Raw genomic sequence first — 15,134 nt, forward strand, 5'->3', positions numbered from 1 at the left:
GCTTCCTGTTTCCGGTTCCCGGAGTGGGGCACATCCAGGCGCTAGGGGGAACGCTGGCCTCTGAAACTAGCTCTGGGACCGGGGTCTGCGGCCGGCCCCTAGCTGGCCCCGTCTCCCATCCCCAGACGGGTATTCACGGGGGATTCTGAGCTTTGGCTGCTCCAGTTCCCCGCGACACGTGAGTGTGAGGGGCGTGGAGGAGGAGGCGGGCTGGGGTGCGCTCACACTTAAGCGTCTATGACAGGAGCCGGGATCGCAATGGCTCCCTTGACCATGGTTCTAGCCAAAGATCTGGCTGAGGAGCCCTAAGAGTAGAATAGAGGCGGAGGCGTGGGGGCGGAGAGTCACGGAGTTCCGAAAGGTGTGAGGGAGAAAGGACTTCCAAAACCAGAGAGGGGATTTACGATACTTGGAAAGCAGGGAAAGGAAGATAACCCCAAGTATGGAGTCCGTTGGAGGTGTTCGTGGATTTATTTGTAGGAGGAATTTTGGCCTGCATCACGGTGGGAGGTCAAGTGGCATCATTTGGAGAAGGTATGGCTCCAAGCACTTGGAAAGTCGGGACACTGGACAGAGCGAGAATTTCTAGCACCCTGGGAGAGGTTTGAGGGGGATGCGACTGTGATATGGATAAGAATGGCTGATGGACGGATTATCATGTGTTCCTCGTGGGGAGCTTCCGCTCTTGGGACAAAGCCGCTACTTCTCTGAGGCTCCTTCTCTCTTGAGTTCTTTAAGCATTAGGCCTTTCAGCCAATTGGGGCTGCTTTTCTAAAACTGTAGGCTGCTGGAGAAAAAGGGATAAGGACTGCTACATCAGAAAGGAGCCAGCGGGAAGACAGTAGAAATTCCACTGGAAAAATGGCCATGGCTGTCTTACCAGATGGGGAAGTGAGTGCTACAGAGGCCCAGTGGTGTAAGCTGCTTCCCAATTGCTGGCTTAGTCATTGGCCACCCTAATAAAGGATAATTTTTAGCATTGCCAAATGGAATAGATGTGTCGTTAGAGAATAAGAAAATTGAAAGAGATTTTTCAAGATCATAAAATCCTGCTCCTTATTTCCAAAGTATATAGACAAACTCTTGTACCTTGAGAATCTAACTGTAGCATATTAAAAGGGGACTACCCAACCCTTCTATTTCGTTCTCTGCCTGATTGTTGCACTCCTATGTTTGTAAGTTTTCCAGCAGTTATCTTTATGCCACGAATCGTCTAAATTGCCCCAGTAACTTCACACACATAAAATATCTGTGTAATGTACAGCAAGTAATTTAATTCTGTAAAGCGTCAGTTTTCTCGTTTTAAAGTATGAAAAATTACACCTATTTTTCTGGGTTGTGAAGATTAATGAACATAATCTAGGTAAAACATTTAGCGCATTATGCCACTGAATCAAAGAGAAGCAGCTTAAATTTAAAGCCAAGCCTTAAGCAGGAAAGAAGAATACAGTATCAATTTATTACCCTAACTTTTTTAATAATAAGCAAATAAAAGATAGTTCAACTCAGCTAATGGCTGAGGTGTTTAACTTTTCATTCCTTCCTAATTTTGTGAGATTCCTTGTTCTAGTTTAGGAAAAGAAATCATCAACTGTCAGTTTTTAATTAGGTCCTGAGAGACTGACTGTAAAGGAAAATGGCAGGCTAAGTTAGTCTAGAAAAAGGAGCCTCCAATTTCTTTTTAGTGAGTCAGCTGGTCAAGTTGTGTGTTGAGCAGTGGGTTAACTTAGGGAAGGTGGTGGGAGTTGGAGGTCTAAGTTCTTTATTTCACCACCTATTCAGTCAACTGTGAGGAATCACTTCCCCTTCACTTCTTAGGAGGAAAAAAAAAGAACCCACAGTTTTGGTTGCCTACTCTCATCTCCAAAAAATTATTATGTGCATAGTGGAAATATACATGTAATGACAGACCATGAACTCTGGAGCCAGACTCTCTGGCTAATTCCACTAGCTGTGTCTCGGTTTTCTTATTGGTAAAATAGCAACAATAATTGTATTTACTCATAAGGTTGTGAGGATTAATTAGTTATTTAATATATGTTAAGTGCTTTGAACAGCACCTGGCCCAAGGCAGTAGTCTATTGTTGCCTGCTGTTGTGTGGTTTCAGTGCATTAAATGTGTTATAAGGGCCTTGGACCTCTTGGCTAGCTATGATTATTCTATGGCAACTACCATAATATTACAGTAGTGAATTGATGTTTGGGGTACAGGAAGTCAGGTAGACAATTTCCCGGAATTTGTTGCTTTAGTGGGATGTGGGAAATAGAAGGTCAGATGTTACTTTGTTTAGGGAAATGGGGAAAGTGCATTCAGGGTCAAGGTTGGAGCTTCCATTTTCCCATCTTCAAACTCATTAGTACCCATGAAAATTCTGCTTGTTTCAAGTTTTATATTTCAAAAATGCGGTGGAGTAAGTGGACCAGCATGAAAAAGAACTAGAGAACTTTAAAGAATATTCATACCAAAGCCCAGATTTGCAGCATTTTATTGTAAGTGAGAAAAGTTTAGAAGAGTTAAATCAGGAAACTGCCTGTGATACTGTTGGAATAAACAAGTAGCGATGGCCTGAGGGATCATTAACAGATATCAGAGTGAAGTGTTTTGCAAGGGTAAATCAGTCTGTACTGGATATGAGGATGGATTAGAGAAAACAAAATGTTAGGTTTTGGTGGGGTTTTTTTTTGCCAAAACCACAGTCACCTTTGCACCAACCTAGTAAGTTTGGGAAAGAGAGCTTGTGTTTTCATTCCTAGAGCAGTACAAGCAGCAGGTGAATTGAATTTACTCTATTGTAAAATGGCTTGGTGATTCCCAATTTGTTGTCATTGATTTGTAGCGTAAAAGACAACTGTACTTACTGGAAGTCTAGAAACCCTCGAGACTTGTGACCTGTAGAGGCCGAAGAGGTTTCAAAAGACTTCATCAAGCCATCAAACAGTAAAGAGGCAAGGAGGCAAGGATGGCTCCGTCCAAGCTGTCATCATTCTAAGTTTTCTTCATTTCCCTCTTCTCAACCTTGTAGTTTGTTCTGAAAGACTCACCTATACATTAGACTAAAAGTTAAATATAAATGAGTTTTCTGCTGCAGGTGCTCTTGTTACAGATATTAAAATGTACTATGTGTTGCATATGCCAGAGAATCGTGTACTTTCTGGATAGTCAAAATACCATCCATTTATTACACATTCATACGCTTTGTTTCTTTCCCCCTCTCCTGATCCTACCTGCCCTCCCCAACACACTCTCTCTCCCAAAGGATGTTCCCTTTCTACAACTGCTGGAGGACTGGACTGCTACTGCTGTTACTTCTGGCCGTGGCAGTGAGAGAATCCTGGCAGGCAGAAGAAAAAACTTGCGACTTGGTAGGAGAAAAGGGTAAAGAGTCAGAGAAAGAATTGGCTCTAGTGAAGAGGCTGAAACCACTGTTTAATAAAAGGTAAATGAGAAGAACCTTAAAGAGCTTGAGAAAATATTTATGTTAAGGTCTTTTCTTACTGATTTTATTTGATAACGTGCTCTCTTTTATGATATAGAGCAAATTCTCAGCCCAGCTTTTAGTTGCCGTGTGCAGTTTTCTCATCTTTCACGGAAGAGTAGCTACTTCCAAGACTGGATCCAAGAGACTAGCTTGTAGAAATTTAAGCATTATTTGATACCTACGTTATAATAGGACTTTAGAAATATCGGATAAACATATTTAGGCTGACACGTCATTGTAAGTGTCAGGGATCTTCAGTTATATAAATCTGAAGTTGGTCCCTAAGAAATGAGACTATCCCATGAACATGGGCCCTTATTCATTGGAACATGGTTACTAACAGGCATTCTAAAAATAACTAGAATACTGAGCTATCTTGGGTGGTGTATTTTAATAATTCATCATCAGCAATAAGGATGGTCTGTCAAGGTTATGAATATCTTAAAATTAAACAAATATTCACTCAGCCATGACCTCAAGTAATTCGAGCATGTTGTTTGTTTTGTTTTAATTAAAGGAAAAGGATGCTCTTATTCCTGAGGCTGATAGCTGGTAACTCTCCTCTTCTTTCTTCCCACTTCTCTTGACAGCTTTGAGAGCACTGTGGGCCAGGGTTCAGACACATACATCTACATCTTCAGGGTGTGCCGGGAAGCTGGCAACCACACTTCTGGGGCAGGCCTGGTGCAAATCAACAAAAGTAATGGGAAGGAGACAGTGGTAGGGAGACTCAACGAGACTCACATCTTCAACGGAAGTAAGAACGCTCCCCTTCCTACTCTTGATTAACTAATTGATCCCAACCAATCCCTCTGACAATCCTGTATGTCGTGGCCCTTTCCAGTCTCTTCGGTATATCGTATGTGTGGTTCGGCACCCCTGAGACTGTACTAGACCACAGGATGCCTAATTCCACAGCTCCTCTGTAAGTCACAGCTCAGGACAGTTGTGCATTACAATTACTGAAAAACTTATGCAAAATGAAGACTAGCCAGAATTTGTTGTTGTTGTTGTTTTGAGATGGAGTCTCTCTCTGTCACCCAGCCTGGAGTGCAGTGGCACAATCTGCAACCTCGGCCTCTTGGGTTCAAGCAATTCTCCAGCCTCAGCCTCCCGAGTAGCTGGGACTACAGGTGTGTGCCATCACGCCCAGCTAATTTTTGTATATTTAGCAGAGACGGGGTTTCACAATGTTGGCCACGATGGTCTTGATCTCTTGACCTCCTGATCTGCCCACCTCGGCCTCCCAAGGTGCTGGGATTACAGGCATGAACCACCGCTCCCAGCCAACTCTAGCCAGAATTCTATAGCCTAGAGTTCTTTTATTCACCCAAATACTTTTAATGAGTTTCACACTAGACTTAAAAATGCCAACCACCACCACTTTTCATCAAATTAATCAAAAGTTGACCAGTTAAATTTTAAGAGCTCAAACTTTTTTTGCAAACTACTCAGTCTGCAAAACTTTACCCACTGACTTTTGTGCTATGGTGGTGGTATTTCTTAAAAGTCGCATTGCTGGAGAGGACCATGTAAGCACCTATGGTCCAATTCCCTCCCATACAGATAAATAACTAAGTTATACAGAGTAGCTATTTACTCCTGGTAAATAATACAATAAAAAAATAACAAAAGGATTTGGGGCTAGGGGTTATGTGACTAGGTTCTCCTCCTATTTCCTAATCCTGTGACTGGAAAGTCATATCACCTTTTGACTTTATTTTCTCATATGCAAAACGAGGAGCATTCACCTCACAATTATTGAATCAAATGATATTTTGCAAAATAACTGAACACAGTAAATACTAAAGAGGAGATATACATTCCAATCTTAAATATCTGCTTTGAATTTATCTGGGGCTAAGTTGAAATCTTAGATGGGCTTACCCCTGCTGCTCAGCCATTGTATGGAACCTCTTTTTTCGCTTTTAGAAGATATTCAGAAAATGAATCAGTGTTAAGGTATGGATCATAATTGCTTTTGCATTGTCAGCTGCCTACCTTTAATGTTAAAAATTAAGATTATTCTTTTTTTTTTTTTTTTTTTTTTGAGATGGAGTCTTGCTCTGCCACCCAGGCTGGAGTGCAGTGGCCGGATCTCAGCTACTGCAAGCTCTGCCTCCCGGGTTCCCGCCATTCTCCTGCCTCAGCCACCCGAGTAGCTGGGACTACAGTCGCCCGCCACCTCGCCCAGCTAGTTTTTTGTATTTTTTAGTAGAGACGGGGTTTCACCGTGTTAGCCAAGATGGTCTCGATCTCCTGACCTCGTGATCCGCCCGTCTCGGCCTACGATTATTCTTAAATGAATATCTGATTGCTGTCTTAAGGGAACACAAGTCTTTGTAAGCAAACAAGTTTAGCTTGGCATTTCTGGTGTACCGAGTTCATACTGATGAGGCTTGTTTACTTGTAACCAATTGCAATGAATTACTCAATTCCACTCTGCCATACCACCCAGATCTGCCTCTGCTTTTCCCCCACGCCATAGCTCCATTTTCCTTGTCCCTCCTCAGGTAATTGGATCATGCTGATCTATAAAGGGGGTGATGAATATGACAACCACTGTGGCAAGGAGCAGCGTCGTGCAGTGGTGATGATCTCCTGCAATCGACACACCCTAGCGGTGAGGCACCCTGGGTTGTATAAGGCGGGGGAGGAGATTGAAAGGACTGACGTGAGGTGGGGGAGAATATCCAGAGGGGACACAATACATTGGAATGGACATGAGAATACTAGCAGCTCAGTTTCTCTCTGTGTCAGACACGCATCTTCCATGGAAAATAGGCTGCTGAACTAGGAAGGAGCAGGTATTTTGGGGGTTTTTTATTTTGTTGCATAGGAGTCAAAACACTTTACCACCTAAATGTGTTATGCCGTCTCATCATCAGGACAATTTTAACCCTGTGTCTGAGGAGCGGGGCAAAGTCCAAGATTGTTTCTACCTCTTTGAGATGGATAGCAGCCTGGCCTGTTCCCCAGAGATCTCCCACCTCAGTGTGGGTTCTATCTTACTTGTCACGTGAGTATGCCTTATCAGAACAGACCTTCTTTCCTTTTGTTTTTAAGATCAGTAACTATATGGTGGTACATAAGCACAAATTGTACATGTGTATATTATACTGTAATTGATGGGGATGACTTTTTAAATCTTCTGGCTATAAAATAATTCTGCCAGGTCACAGTGGCTCACACCTGTAATCCCAGCACTTTGGGAAGCCAAGGCAGGCGGATCACCTAAGGTCAGGAGTTTGAGACCAGCCTGACCTACATGGTGAAACCCTGTCTCTACTAAAAATACAAAATTAGCCAGCACAGTGGCACATGCCTATAATCCCAGCTACTTGGTAGGCTGAGGCAGTAGAATCACTTGAACCTGCGAGGTGGAGGTTGCCGTGAGCTGAGGTCGCACCGTTGTACTCCAGCCTGGGCAACAAGGGCAAAACTGCATCTCAAAAAAAAAAAAAAAAACTGACTATGCAAGTTTTTTTTAAATGAGATTTAATGTTTAGTTGCCGGTATAGATTTGCATTTGGAGGTGCTTTTTTCCCCTGCTGGAGGACTAGGCAATTTTTATATTATTTCATTCGATTATCAGAACTTTTAGAGAAATGGAATCATATACTTAACGGTGATTATTCTTGGCCATAGAATCACACCCTGTCACACTTTGGGCCTTTGTTTCTCTTGGACTGACAGCACTCTAATTGGTTTTCTAAGAGCTACCAGCCCCCTTTTTCATTTAGTGTCACTACTCATTTTTCCTTTTCAGGGAATGTATCTTAGGAAACAGCTAACGATAAATATAGAGGTTATCCTGAGTTTTACTAGTTCTCAGTTCTTAAGTATAGACTTCTTTCTCTACAGGTTTGCGTCACTGGTTGCTGTTTATGTTGTTGGGGGGTTCCTATACCAGCGACTGGTGGTGGGAGCCAAAGGAATGGAGCAGTTTCCTCACTTAGCCTTCTGGCAGGATCTTGGAAATCTGGTAGCAGTAAGTAACAGGGCAGCTGGTTGAATTTGTAGCCTGCAAACAAGGCTGGGTGACCAACCATCCTGGTCTGCTCACACTGAGGGGGTTCCTGGGACACAGGACATGGAGTGCTAAAACCACAAAAGTCCCAGTAAACAAGATGGTTGCCCTAGTACAAAGTAGTAAGTGGCATAGCATCCGTTTCTGGCCTTGGTAAGAAATTGCTGAAAGAGCAACACTGTTGATGACCAGGTGGGCTCTTCTAAATCTGATTTAGCTTTTAAGTGGGCCTGGGTGGGAAGAAGGGGAGGCCTAAGAAGAAACTTTTTCTCCTGTTGTCCCAAATTGAATTTAGGCTGATTGTCACACCTTTTAGGTTTTCTCATTATCCCTGTAGAAAACCAATTCTTGCCACATTCCTAGACCATAAGTACATTTTTCTCATAACCTAAAGTTGGATGCTCCAAATTATTATTATTTTTTTTCTCCCCTACAGGATGGCTGTGACTTTGTCTGCCGTTCTAAACCTCGAAATGTGCCTGCAGCATATCGTGGTGTGGGGGATGACCAGCTGGGGGAGGAGTCAGAAGAAAGGGATGACCATTTATTACCAATGTAGATTGCACTTTATATGTCCAGCCTCTTCCTCAGTCCCCCAAACCAAAGCTACACAGCCAGATTTCTCAAGCAGTCTCAACTCCAGTCTCTCATCTCACCCTTACTATTGCTCTTGCTTTCCAGTTTGCTTTTGATTTGCATCTTCTCACTAGTAAAACTGCCTTCCCTTTGTTCCTTATTTTCTGTTTTTTCTCTAGCGAGGTACAGTTGTAAGTCAGACTTAATATTAATAGGGCCTGTGAAAACAGGCTTTTGCATTGTCTCTTGACATCACAAGGTACAACAGGCATATGGGCAAAATGGTGTGGCAGGCTCACTGGCCCTTTGTTTTTTAAACACATTTTCACAAGTTTTTGAGACACTGGATTTCTTTAATTAAAAAAAAAAATGCCAAGAAACATTATTTATACAGGTTTGATTGCTTTCATGTTGTTATTCTGTACCCTATAGTAGTCTCCATGAGAATCTGGTATTTCTTGCTGCTTGGAACTACTTTGCAGTGATTACTTGGTTGCAGTCCAAGTACTCTCATTTAGTCTGAGCCTGGAGATGTTCTAGACTTGCTTCTCCCACCTCTGGGATTAGGACAGGAAAAATGTGAAATTTCCCTTTACAGGATTATACGGTACCATCACATCATTTGTGGAAATTGGGGTAACTGTATAGCTGGGATTGGGCCATGGATTGTGGTCTTATCTGTCCATATACAGCCAAAATGCCTATCCAGAAATCCAGTCCACTGGAAAGGAAAATTGGAACTCCTGTGCCACAGGGGTTCCAGAAAAGGGAAGTCACTTTACCTTGCGGTGGTGGGATCCTGATGTCTTTCTTCCATTTGTAGTAAAAGCTGGTAAAGCTTTTCTTACTCCTGGTTCCCTATACCAGTATTTCTAAACGTGTCGCACTTTCTCCACAGGCATGTGGTTTTGACCTTTTTTTCAATCTTCTGGAAAGGGAATGGAAGCAGAAGTGGGACATCGAGGGCTCTGCTGTCCTCTGCGCTGGGTGTGGAATGCTGCTGCACCTGTCCCTTCTGCTGGCTCAGGGAAGTGTCTTCTTGCCCACATTTCTGTGGGGAAAGGTTTTTAATCCTCCGATGCTTCCATGTTCCTGTTTAGGCCATGTGCCCAGAAACCTGGACTGATCTTTCTGTAATAGTGAACCCCTGGGCCACTGAAGAGTAATATGGCTCCACTGGACACAAAAGAGGAATGGAATCAATAGGCAGGGGGCCTTTTCTAAGCCTTAGGAAAAGAAAATGAAACTATTTCATCTTTGGACTTTTCAATACTATTGGAGTGATTTTTTCTTTCTAAACAGGGAAAATAATGTTACAAAAGCATCTTTTTTGTTATTTGTTTGCATCCCTCCCCCCCACACCCTGGTGTTTTAAAATGAAGAAAAAAAAAACATCACTTTTTGTACAAAAACTCGTAATGATTAAAAAAACAAACAAAACATATTGGCCTAGTCATTTGTGTGAACGTGGGCAAAGACTGGAATAGAGTAAGACAACTGAAACCAATTTTCATCCTTTTACTGAGGAAAAAAATATTTAATATTTTTGTTGTATAAGGAATAGTGCCTAAGGCAGGTACTTATACTCCTGACCTTAGCCCCACGCACTCTGGTTTTATACAGCTATAGGACAGAGCAGAGTTGGAACTGAAAAATAGGGTACAAAATAACAAATTGGAGGGGAACAGTGGGATGCAGAAAGAATGAGCAGCCACATATGCCCCAAATACTTTTAGTCCCTGCAGCATAAGAAAGATGCCAATCAAGTCTCTACACTGGCTGGGGATCCTGCCGGGAGAAAAGATTCAATCACAAGGGAGTAAGTGACAACAAAGAGAAAACTCTGAGCCACAGCTACACTGGCAGAGGGCGTACCAGATTTTGCTACTTGTGTCACACAAGCTAGAAAAACCCTACCTCTCCCATTGGGCAGGCAACCTAACATTCCACCCAGTTCCTTGCCTTACCATACTATGTATTCCTCCTCTTGGAGGATTAAGACCTGGGCTAAATGCTCCATTCCAGGATAAGGCTGAGCAGTCCTAGTTCTCTAGACTGCCTCTTTTATAAAGATTGGATTAAGGTAGGTGGAAATGGTGAGAATTGTAAAGATTTTACAAAATAAAGTAGAACCCAGAGAAAATGTCAAAGCTGCCGCCATGTAGCACCAGCAACCAATTCTTGCACTTCTCTTCCCTGTCTCAGTAATCCCCTACAGAAGGTTACATGATTGGAACAGCTCTTTCTTCCCTGCAAAATCTCTGCTGGTACCAGGTTATAACCTGGACAGTGGGGAGTGTCTGCCTTAGGCTGGTTTGTGCAACAGGGCCACCTTAGGTCTCCTTGAGGACATTTATCTTGGCGCAGATCTTGAGGGCAGGGCCCAGCTTGATGTTCATGGCACTCATAAGATGTTCTTCTTTAAGTAATAAAAGGGCCTGTCCATCAATCTCCTGTGAGCGAAATTCCTCCGCAATCTCTTGGCAGCCTAGAAGAAATGGTGAGAATACGTAGGTAGTGCCGGATGATAGGAGGAGGGAAACTAAATGAAACTGAGGTCTAGCAATGATTAATTCCAAAGTACTTGTCCTAAATTCAGTAATACGAAGTCAGATGGCAAGCTTTAAAAGGAAAATGAAATTAGAAAGAACTGGCTATTTAAAAAATGGCAGAGGCTCACACCTGTAATCCCAGCATTTTGGGAGACCAGGGTAGGCAGATCCCTTGAGCCCAGGAGTTGACCATCCTGGGCAACATGGCAAAACCTTGACTCTATAAACACAAAAGTTAGCTGGGCATGGTGGTGCATGCCTATAGTCCCAGCTACTTGGGAAACTGAAGCAGGAGGATCATTTGAGCCCAGGATGCAGAGGTTGCAGTGTGCCAAAATTCATGCCACAGCACTCCAGCCTCGGTGGCAGAGTAAGACTGTCTCAAAACGACAACAACAACAAAGCCAAGGTCCAAGACCAAGAAAGGAAAAGCAACTAAATTGTTCAACCACAGAAATAACTTCATTCAAATAGCGTGGAGATGGGAGAAAGCGAGAGAACAAAAAAGCATGTTTTCTTTTATACTGGCAAAAAGATTCTTTGTGATCTTTTTGTTTAAGGGCCCAGAATTGAGACAAATAGCAAGAAGGGTAGGGTAATTTTCATTTCTGGAGAAAACTCTTTGTCAAGAATAGCATATAGGCTGAGTGCGGTGGCTCACACCTATAATCTCAGCACTTTGGGAGGCCAAGGCAAAAGGATCTCTTGAGCCCAGGACTCCAAGACCAGCCTGGACAACATAGGGAAACCCTGCCTCTGTTTAAAAAACAAACAAACAGGCCGGGCGCGGTGGCTCAAGCCTGTAATCCCAGCACTTTGGGAGGCCAAGACGGGCGGATCACGAGTTCAGGAGATCGAGACCATCCTGGCTAACACGGTGAAACCCTGTCTCTACTAAAATACAAAAAAAAAATTAGCCGGGCGAGGTGGCGGGCGCCTGTACTCCCTGCTACTCGGGAGGCTGAGGCAGGAGAATGGCCTAAACCCAGGAGGCGGGGCTTGCAGTGAGCTGAGATCCGGCCATTGCACTCCAGCCTGGGCAACAGAGCTAGACTCCGTCTCAAAAAACAAACAAACAAACAAAAAAGACTAGCAAACAAGCCCTCTTTGAAGAGTGGGGCAACAATAGCCACTCAGTTTCTAATACCCTGCTCCACTGAAAAAAAAATTTTCTCCATGGTAGGTATCATAATTACACATAAAAAATATTTTATCCAAAAATTTAGTGAGAAATGCAGCTACATCATGAAATATGAGAATCAAACACTGTAAAATTACTGACACTATAGAAGATAATGTCAACCCAGAAAAAAATTAGGAAGTCAACTTGAATAAATATTAGGAGTAGAGCCGCTATATTAGCATTCAAGCTCCCACTGCTTTAAAGTCAATTACTTCCCCTCTTATCAAGGCCCCTGCGGGATGATGTAAGGAAAACAACCTGGGTTCTGTTGAAGAGAGGGTCAGTACCTTGGAGAGAAGCAATAAACTCGTACACCTCCTCTACACTCCAACGGCTGGGATTACTGGACAGGAACACAGGGTTGATGCCATGTAATTCTGGTGTAGGTGGAGCTGTATTGGGATTCCCCAGATCACGTTCTCCATGCGCAGCTCTTACTGATAAAGGCCCAGGAGATGTTGGAGAGAGTGCTTCATCATAACTGGAATTATCTGAACCTCGGCTAGAGTCTTCTTGACCCTATAGGGAAAATAGCAAACCAGTGAGGTCAGTGTCAAAGGTTTATTCCCCTCTCTCTCTTCCCAAACCACCCTGGATTGGGCGTAGAAGAAAAACTAATCTTACCACATATGAAATAAGCAGCACTTTATTTGCAAATGCCCAAAATCTACTCTCAAGTGTCTTTTAAATAGAAACTGTATCACCTCCTTGATTCTCCCCATGACCTAACAATTGATCTATTTTCTCTACTCAAGTACAGTGTAAGGATTAATGGATATATGAACCAGTAGTTAGGTAAGAGGTCCAGACACAAAGGGGGTCAGGGTCTCTTGGAATTTGGAGTAATGCAATCAATGTGAAACCAGAGTTCTCACCTCACACCCTCTTACCTGGGCAAATGAATTGCCCTGTAGGGAAAGAAAAAAGACCCACTTTAAAGGCATCTGGCTCTGCAACAAGCAGCTCACCCGGTGGCACTTGCCCTGAATCTTGGCACGGGCAATGTCAGAGGAGCTGCGGCGGGGTCCACGCCTGCGAACGCGAGCGTAGTTGGCTTCTTGAAACTCTTTCATTTTTTTCCTCTTCAGCCGGAACTGATGGCTACAGCTCACATTGTACCTACAGGACAGGGCACATACAGGATGTCAATAGTGCCACAGAAGACTACCCTGCTCTAAATGTGAATTGCTGCTTATGAGCTGATTTGGGGAAGGGAATAAAAGCAAGGAGGCAGACATAAAATATCAGCTATGAGACGATCCTGGGGAAGGGGTGTAACATTAGATGGAGATATCAGTGCTGAGGGCAAGGAGGAGGGTGCCCAGAGTACCTCTTAGCGCAAGTCATGGAGCAGAACCTCTTAGAGCCACGAAACTGCTCTGCGGGGGCGTACTTCCCACAGTACTCGCACTTCAGGAGATTCGCCTTCTTATCTAACTCTAAAAAACAAGGCATTGCTGGACAGTCACCATGGGTTTCTGCTGCCCCTCAAGCAATCATTAGGCTCAGAGCTGGATTCTAAAATTATTCTCAGGGTTTACCCCCAAAAACCTACACAACCTAGTTGAGAATCCCTAAAACACAAAGTTCAAAATCTAAAACCATGAAGACGTGTCCCTTGAGAACTTTATGACATCTTCCTAATCTTAAGCCAAACTCTTTCCATTTTAGATGTCTTACTAATTTTATCCTAATTCACACTCTTAGATTTCAGATATGATTCAACTTCTGAGGAAAGAGGAACTAATTACTAATGCCTAGGAAGATATAAGATCCATCTACCACAAGGATTTCCAAAAGCAGGGGGAAAATGTAAATAAGAGTCCTTAAGACAGATTATAAAATCTAGAATAAGGAGAACTGGAAATTAAAGACATAAACGTCCTATTTTAGATCATCTTTTGAAAAAAAAATTTTTTTGAGACCAGGTCTCACTCTGTCATCCGGGCTGGACTGCCGTGGCACTATAGGGATCGCTGCAACCTCCACCTCCCGGGCTCAAGCGATCCTCCCACCTTGGCCTCCCAAGTAGCTGGGACTACAGGCACGTGCCACAATGCCCAGTTAATTTTTATATTTTTTTGTAGAGAGAAGGTTTCACTATGTTGCTCAGGCTGGTCTCAAACTCCTGAGCTCAAGAAATCCACCGGTCTTGGCCTCCCAAAGTGCTGGAATTATAGGTGAGAGTCATCACACTCGGCCAAAAAATACATCTATAGAGTAAAGAATAATTCAGGGGCTGGGCGCGGTGGCTCACGCCTGCAATCCCAGCACTTCGGGAGGCCGAGGCGGGCAGATCACCTGAGGTGGGGAGTTGGAAACTAGCCTGACCAACACGCAGAAACCCCATCTCTACTAAAAACACAAAAATTAGTCGGGTGTGGTGGAGCATGCCTGTAATCCCAGTTACTTAGGAGGCTGAGGCAGGAGAATCGCTTGAACCCAGAAGGCGGTGGTTGCAGTGAGCCAAGATCACACCATTGCACTCCAGCCTGGGCAACAAGGGCAAAACTCCATCTCAAAAAAAATAATAACAATTCAAAAGGTTACTTTAGCTGGATAAATTCCCCTAACCTTATATAACTCCTTTTCTGTGATTCTACATACTCTGATATATAATATGGCTTCTATGTGTAGACGGACTTCATTTTATCCCTACTTTTTTTTTTTTTTTTGAGACAGAGTCTCGCTCTGTCGCCCAGGCTGGAGTGCAGTGGCGCGATCTTGGCTCACTTCACTGCAACCTCCACCTCCCAGGTTCAAGTGATTCTCCTGCCTCAGCCTCCTGAGTAGCTGGGACTATAGGCGCCCGCTGCCACACCAGGCTAATTTTTGTATTTGTAGTAGAGACAGGGTTTCACTAAGTTGGCCAGACTGGTCTCGAACTCCTGATCTCAGGTGACGTGCCTGCCTTGGTCTCCCAAAGTGCTGGGATTATAGGCATGAGCCACCATGCCAGGCCTTATTTCTACTTTAAATAAACAGGTAACTACTATTTTACACTGAGTCCTCAAACACATCTCCACAAGCCTCCTTCCCCTAAATGGGTCTCTAAATAAATACTCACCGGCAGAGGGGCTGTCTACTCCCAAAGGGCCACCTGACTGATTCTCAGTCAGCCCTGTCGGAAGGCCAGTCTGTAGTGGCTTCTCAGACTCCTTCAGTAACTGAGAACAACCCACCTGTCCCAGAAAACATTTAGAATTAAGTTAGCCTGATCCCTTTCTGCTTCTCTATAGCTTTCCCCAACATTTCCCAATCAATATTATGTCTTTGCTTGGATCTCTGAGTTAAAGACCAAGTCTGGTTCAGAG

At 43.5% G+C, this 15,134-nt stretch overlaps 2 protein-coding genes across 11 annotated transcripts in view; one reads left to right on the plus strand and one right to left on the minus strand.

Moving 5' to 3' along the window:
- On the plus strand, positions 1–9,525 carry M6PR (mannose-6-phosphate receptor, cation dependent). Of its 8 annotated transcripts, XM_077953597.1 has the most exons (9): positions 1–178; positions 2,838–2,946; positions 3,258–3,437; positions 4,070–4,236; positions 4,524–4,612; positions 5,993–6,102; positions 6,368–6,498; positions 7,344–7,470; positions 7,946–9,525. In XM_077953597.1, the coding sequence occupies exons 6-9, from the start codon at positions 6,004–6,006 to the stop codon at positions 8,066–8,068; spliced, it is 480 nt and encodes a 159-aa protein (XP_077809723.1). In that variant the 5' UTR covers positions 1–178; positions 2,838–2,946; positions 3,258–3,437; positions 4,070–4,236; positions 4,524–4,612; positions 5,993–6,003; the 3' UTR covers positions 8,069–9,525. The 8 variants fall into 8 exon arrangements, with proteins under 8 accessions (XP_077809723.1, XP_077809720.1, XP_077809721.1 ...); XM_077953594.1 differs by lacking the exon at positions 4,524–4,612 and having other exon boundaries at positions 1–534; positions 2,838–2,954; XM_077953595.1 differs by lacking the exon at positions 4,524–4,612 and having other exon boundaries at positions 1–534.
- Positions 8,418–15,134, minus strand: part of PHC1 (polyhomeotic homolog 1) — a 27,171-nt gene continuing 20,454 nt past the window's right edge. For 2 of the 3 annotated variants that reach the window (XM_015151025.3, XM_077953090.1), the window contains 5 exons: positions 14,888–15,002; positions 13,151–13,259; positions 12,789–12,939; positions 12,108–12,339; positions 8,418–10,573 (listed from right to left, as the gene is read on the minus strand). In XM_015151025.3, the coding sequence (XP_015006511.1) occupies positions 10,419–10,573; positions 12,108–12,339; positions 12,789–12,939; positions 13,151–13,259; positions 14,888–15,002 (762 nt within the window). In that variant the 3' untranslated portion in view covers positions 8,418–10,418. 3 annotated transcript variants of the gene reach the window in all.

The sequence above is a fragment of the Macaca mulatta genome, chromosome 11 (genome assembly GCF_049350105.2).
Source record: "Macaca mulatta isolate MMU2019108-1 chromosome 11, T2T-MMU8v2.0, whole genome shotgun sequence".
In the NCBI taxonomy this organism is placed as follows: Eukaryota; Metazoa; Chordata; class Mammalia; order Primates; family Cercopithecidae; genus Macaca; species Macaca mulatta.